At 35.3% G+C, this 6,760-nt stretch overlaps 1 protein-coding gene across 1 annotated transcript; it reads left to right on the top strand.

The window, feature by feature from the left end:
- The first annotated feature begins 6,319 nt into the window (after positions 1-6,319).
- On the top strand, positions 6,320-6,760 carry LOC125221016 (serine acetyltransferase 1, chloroplastic-like). The gene has a single exon (XM_048123141.1). The coding sequence runs from the start codon at positions 6,320-6,322 to the stop codon at positions 6,758-6,760; it is 441 nt and encodes a 146-aa protein (XP_047979098.1).

Here is a 6,760-nt window from a genome sequence, read left to right as displayed (position 1 = left end):
TACAAACAAACGAACACAAATGAAAAGCTGTAATATTGTTACTAATTAATAACACTTAATCATTTAGTTTCATAGAACATACCTCAGTCGCTGCTACACTGGAAGTTTTCTCATGTTGGCCACCACCATCTTTTCATGCCGTGTCCCCACCCTGGTCAGCAGCGCCACCCGGCTCATCTTGTGTTGTATCATCAGTGGTTTTTGTCCCTGAACCACCAGCCCCGTCTGTCGTCTGGGTTTGTTGTGTAGCAAACGGGTCAGGACATTCAAATCCGTCCAGCACAAAAGATGGCCTATCGAAGCCTCTTGCAATCGTCTTCTTCTTGTCGTATGCCGCCATCATTTTTTCCATCTCATCAATCCACTCTTGACTGTACTCCTCTTCATCCTCCCTCGCTTGAGTCAAACGTGTAACGATCTCTTCTTGCTCAACCACATGTTCATCCTCCAACCCCAACAACTTCTTCCCAATTTGACTGCCGACTCTTACGCAGTCATCCTCCATCATTTCAATAGGAATCATTTTGAAATCATCTACCCACGTCGAAATCGCGTAGCCCAAGAGAGTGCTTGACTTGATAAACTTATCTCTTATACGCTTAGCTCTATTCCTGCTGGGTCCTGCACCACCTCCTCTGTTCACATCTTCCAATCTCCTTGCTTCCTCTTCCACCAAATACTTATCTTTGTCTATCTGGTCCTCCAATCTCCCAATACCGAACTGGTCGCGCTCAGCCTCCTCTCTTTGTTTTAAGTTTTCCATCGTCCAGCCTTTTACTGTTGGCCAGGCCCGGCTGACTCGCCTCCGGATGTGAACCACGCGGTCCACATACGCCAACTGATAAACACAGAGTTACTGAAGGTCAATAATCCATTTTTTTGTATGCTTAATGCATGAATACATTATTTTTAATGCAAGAAATGAGGGACAGTAATGCATAAGTAAAACAATATATGAAATATGCTTCAATATGACCAAAATTCACTTTTAATGCAGAAAGGGTTTCACATACCAATAAAAAGTGCATAGGCCCGGTGAAATATACAGTTTCACTTCTCTTCCATGTAGGATAGGTGGCCTCCAATACTGATAAGACGTAGCCGCATCAGTTGAGATTCCTAATCTCATCAACGTCGTCGATGAAATGTAGAATCTTCGGCTTCAAATTACCGTCTGCCGGCGTCTCAATTACTGCATTTTCTAGCATGAACATGAACATCCGTTTGAAATCAGGACCACCGTTCACCTCCTGCTTAATCACTTTCGCAACATCACCCGCTGTCATTTTGTAACGACTCTTTCCACAACGTTCTGCAACGTAGTCGTTGAACTGGAATTCGGTTTGCTTATCAACTGGCCTTGAGATTGGTGTTGGCCCTTTTGGAAAACCTAGCGTCAGATGGACATCGTCCTCATCGATCGTCAAGCCTCCACCCCCACACAAAGGTATCTGGCAGCGTGCAAGATTCAATGAGTTGAGAACCCAGTAGGCAATGTACCCGGGGATCTCGCTGATGTTGTAGTGTAGCATGGCCCCGAATCCAAGTTCTTCCACTGCTTCCTTAAACTTTTGTGCTATTGATAAAGGCAGTACATCATCCACAGCCTAATCTATATCCAACCTTGGATGTTTGGAAGCTGCAAAACAGAATAAGTACACAATTACCATTAATGCATAATAATAACTGACTAATGTTAATGAACAATGCAGAAAATGTACTTAAAAATTTAACCAAAACGTATACAACTTCTGCAAACATTAATTTAGCTATGGAATACAGTTGTAATGCAAAAAAACATGACCAAAATGCACCAAAAAATATTACACTATTCATGAAACTTTTCTCTGGTCGAAACAATAATGATGAAATCCAAACAAATAATTCATGAAATTTTAATGAATAATGTTTAATAATTTGTGTCCAACAACAATAATGTTGATATCTAACCGAATAATGCAGATAAAATAACTGAATAATGCACAAAATACACAAATAACTGAATAATTTAATGAACATAACAGATGCAATAGAAATTAAATGCACAAATAAAGGCTAAAAATGTACAAATACTGTTAAATAATGCATCAAACTGCACTAAACACATATATCTGTAATGGTGCAGACCAACCAAATAATGCAGCCAATGAAATGACTAATGTAACAAAAATGGACACCACTTTAAGCAATAATATAATCAGAGTTGAACTAGACTTGTAATGCACAAATAAAGGCTAACAGTGTACAAATACTGATAAATAATGCATCAAAATGGACTATAAGAAGCCCAGTGGTTCTTAAAACTCACGACTTATCAGTGGACACCTCCAACCACATGACCCCTTCTAATAAACAAATACATTAATAATGGTCAATTCCAACCAAATGATGCAGAAAACTAACTGAATAATGTAACAAAAACGGACACCGCTTAGTCAAGCATAATACGGAGAGACAATGGACTTGTAATGCGAAAAATCAAGCCAACAAATGTATAGAAAACGTTCAATAATGTACCAAAATAAGGAAAAGCACACAATCAGTTTCATAAAAATGGCGCAGCGGTCTCACCTTCGGTCTGCGTCGGCTGACTTTTGAATGGGCGGCCTCTCTTCGACATCGCAAATCTAACTGATACAACAACAACAGATACCGCACCAAATTAGTCTACAGAACCAACAAAATCAACATCTTAGTTCCGGAGTCGCGTACTAAAAACAAAATGACCAATTTCAGGTCGAATTCATCGCCAATACTTAACGTCAGAACACATACCACTAAGAAACCAACAATAACATTCCAAAATTGGATAGCCCAACATCTAATACTCACAATTTCGCATTTTATCTAAGAAATCGCACTAAAAATTGGAACTTTAGAAGCGTACCTTAGATGAAACAAGGATATGAACACTGGACCGACGGCGCTCGCGAACTGAAACCGGAACTTCGGGACTCGGAATCGTGGACAGACGCAGCTTTTCGCGGTGAGAATCGAAGTCGCGGTAGGGCTAGGGTTTTCAGGGGCGGCGGCTAGGGTTTGACAGATTTTGAAGATAAGGAGAAGTTATTTGGTCGTGGTTTGATGGGATTGAATGAGAGAGAGTGAGAAGTTGGAAGGTCTATCAAATTCCCGCTTAATTATCGGACCTTCCATTTTCGAACGTGTTCCAGACATTATATGTTTACTATTATACCCTGGTAATGCACGAAATTAAACCAATAATGCAAGACGGGATTAAATTCGATTTTTTAATCTTGACCGTCCACTGCCAATATCCAATGGATGATATTAAAAAGGAGATAGTATCTTAAGGGGTGAAAGTAGCTTAATGCTCCCCTATATATATATATATATATAGTTCTATTAACCACAAATCCACTCTTAAAGACCGAACTAGAGACCGAATCTTGACCACATGATCTTGAATTTGATGGATTAGATTAGATAATCAAAGGTTAATTTTCGCACTTCATTATATACTCAATTTACTTCAATGCGGGGGTATTTTTGTAATTTCATAATTAGGGTAAAAATTTAAAAATTTACTCATGCCCGCTCACGCAATTTCGCTGCATCTTCTTCTCTCCTCTCTCAAAACTTCTCTCCAAACCTAGTTCATCTTCATATCTTCATCTTCCATCAGTTATGGAAAATATAGAAAGTAATCGAAGCATAAAAAATGAAATGGCAATGCCTACAGAGTTTCTTGCAGGACGCCTTGATAAATATAAGCCGACCAAATCCCGGAGATACAAAATGCCAGGAGCAATACGCGGCGGAGTCCGGAGCCATGAGACTGTGTTTGCCTATTGATATGTCGACCGAAATTTGTACAGAGGCGAAGTGGAGATTAACTGAATTGACACGAGAAGCTCTCCATCAATTTCATAGTAATTGATTTGCTTATACAGTTAGGTTTATTACCAAAATGAAGTAATAAAACATGAGAATGAAGTAATAAATTGATAAGATGAAGTAATATAAATGATCTGTTTTCATATGAACTATAATCTAGTTAGTATGAAGTATTGAATTCATATAATGAAGTAATAAGTTATGATAATGAAGTAATATAAATGAAGATCATATAAATGAAGTAATAAGTAATATAAATGAAGTAATAAGTAATATAAATGAATATCAGTTGAGATGGACAGTCAGGCAAGTATGCCACTGATATAAAACATGCAAACTATTGTTAGTGGAAAATTAAAACAAACAATTTATGCCTACAAATTTAGTTCATTATAACAACAATTTAGTTCATTCAGCTGTGTTATTACTTCATTATAACAACAATTTAGTTCAATAAGAGTCGAATTGATGGCATACTTTAATGTGCAAACAACACATCAGTTAAAGATGTTACTTCATTATAATATTTTATTACTTCATTTTTACTGTGATTTACTTCATTATTATGTATTATTACTTCATTTTAGTAATAAAACCTACTGTATAAATAGATCATTTATATTACTTCATTATCATAACTTATTACTTCATTATATGAATTCAATGCTTCATACTAACTAGATTATAGTTAATAGGAAAACAGATCATTTATACTACTCTCTCCGTCCCGCTTAAGATGACACGTTTTCCTTTTTAGTTTGTCCCAACTAAGATGACACATTTCCTTTTTTGATAAATTTCTCTCTCCAATTAATACACTCAACCACTTTCTCTCTCTACTTTAATACTTACACCCACCTTCTCTCTCTCCAATTAAACACTTAAACCAATAACTCCTAAAACCCCGTGCCGGCTAAGCAATGTTGTCATCTTAGCCGGGATCAGAGGGAGTATTACTTTATTATCATAATTTATTACTTCATCTTATCAATTTACTATTTTATCAAAAAGAATATGTAGTTCATTTTAATGTGTTATAACAACAATTTAGTTCAATAAGAGTCGAATTGATGACATACTTTAATGTGCAAACAACACATCAGTTAAAGATGTTACTTCATTATAATATTTTATTACTTCATTTTTACTGTGATTTACTTCATTATTATGTATTATTACTTCATTTTAGTAATAAAACCTACTGTATAAATAGATCATTTATATTACTTCATTATCATAACTTATTACTTCATTATATAAATTCAATACTTCATACTAACTAGATTATAGTTAATAGGAAAACAGATCATTTATACTATTACTTTATTATCATAATTTATTACTTCATCTTATCAATTTACTATTTTATCAAAAAGAATATGTAGTTCATTTTAATGTGTTATAACAACAATTTAGTTCAATAAGAGTCGAATTGATGACATACTTTAATGTGCAAACAACACATCAGTTAAAGATGTTACTTCATTATAATATTTTATTACTTCATTATTATGTATTATTACTTCATTTTAGTAATAAAACCTACTGTATAAATAGATCATTTATATTACTTCATTATCATAACTTATTACTTCATTATATGAATTCAATACTTCATACTAACTAGATTATAGTTAATAGGAAAACAGATTATTTATATTACTTTATTATCATAATTTATTACTTCATCTTATCAATTTACTATTTTATCAAAAAGAATATGTAGTTCATTTTAATGTGTTATAACAACAATTTAGTTCAATAAGAGTCGAATTGATGGCATACTTTAATGTGCAAACAACACATCAGTTAAAGATGTTACTTCATTATAATATTTTATTACTTCATTTTTACTGTGATTTACTTCATTATTATGTATTATTACTTTAAAGCGAATTGACTGTATGGAGTGTTTTAAAAACGAAGTATTTTTTTCTTTATTATGATTTATTCATATGTCAATGTTGATAAAGTTATAACCCCACTGATAAAGTTATAACCTCACATAATAAGAGAGTGAACTAAAGTACTAACGCACTTGAAGTTCAATGAAATAAAAATCTTTTGATGAAGTGATATACTTGTTGAATGATGCAAATGCACGTATGAATGAAGTAGTGATCACTCTTCCTCGTCTGCTCCAGAATCATTTAGACTAATAACCTAATTGAATGAAGTGATGAAACTATTTGAATGAAGTGATGACCTAGTCAAATGAAGTAATATAGAAAATTAAATCATGAAGTAATAACCTAGTTGAATGAACTAATAATCTAACTGAATAAAGTTATAGCCTAGCTGAATGAAGTAAAATCGAAATCGAAATAATGACGATTTCCACACCGCTCAGCAGTTTCTTCATCTTCTCTACCACAGACAACAACTACACCATCTGTTGCAGACTTAATTTAGCCGATCGCGTACAAGCAAAAACGATTTGGTTGCCGATTTGTGGCTACAGATGAAGGAGGAGGCCAGATTAGATATTGATCAGGAACCGATTTTATCTGGCTACTATTATACTTCGATTTTGTGCCTTGATTCGATAGAATCAGCTCTCGCGAATCACGTCTCAATCAAATTGAGCAACCACAGCCTCCCCAGCGACATCCTTTACGATTTAATTTTAGGGATTTTAGTTGATGATTTGAGGGCGGTGAAGGAGAGGGACCCTGCCTGCATCAGTTTCGCACACTGTTTCCTAAACTTCAAAGGCTTCTCCGCAATTCAATCTCATAGAATAGCGTACAATCTATGGTGCAAAGGCAGGAAAGTGATGGCTCCGCTGATACAGAACAAGGTTTTGGAGGCCTTCGCGGTGGATATCCATCCTGGGGCGAGGATCGGGAGCGGTATCCTTCTCCGAGACAGTAGTGGCGTAGCAAAGGGAAGGCAGCAGTGA

Source organism: Salvia hispanica, chromosome 4 (assembly GCF_023119035.1).
Source record: "Salvia hispanica cultivar TCC Black 2014 chromosome 4, UniMelb_Shisp_WGS_1.0, whole genome shotgun sequence".
Classification (NCBI taxonomy): domain Eukaryota; kingdom Viridiplantae; phylum Streptophyta; class Magnoliopsida; order Lamiales; family Lamiaceae; genus Salvia; species Salvia hispanica.
This window is presented reverse-complemented; position numbering and strand designations above follow the sequence as displayed.

Excerpts from the sequence above, each read along its gene's own strand:
- LOC125221016 (XM_048123141.1), top strand. The coding sequence starts at position 6,320 with ATGAAGGAGGAGGCCAGATTAGATATTGATCAGGAACCGATTTTATCT.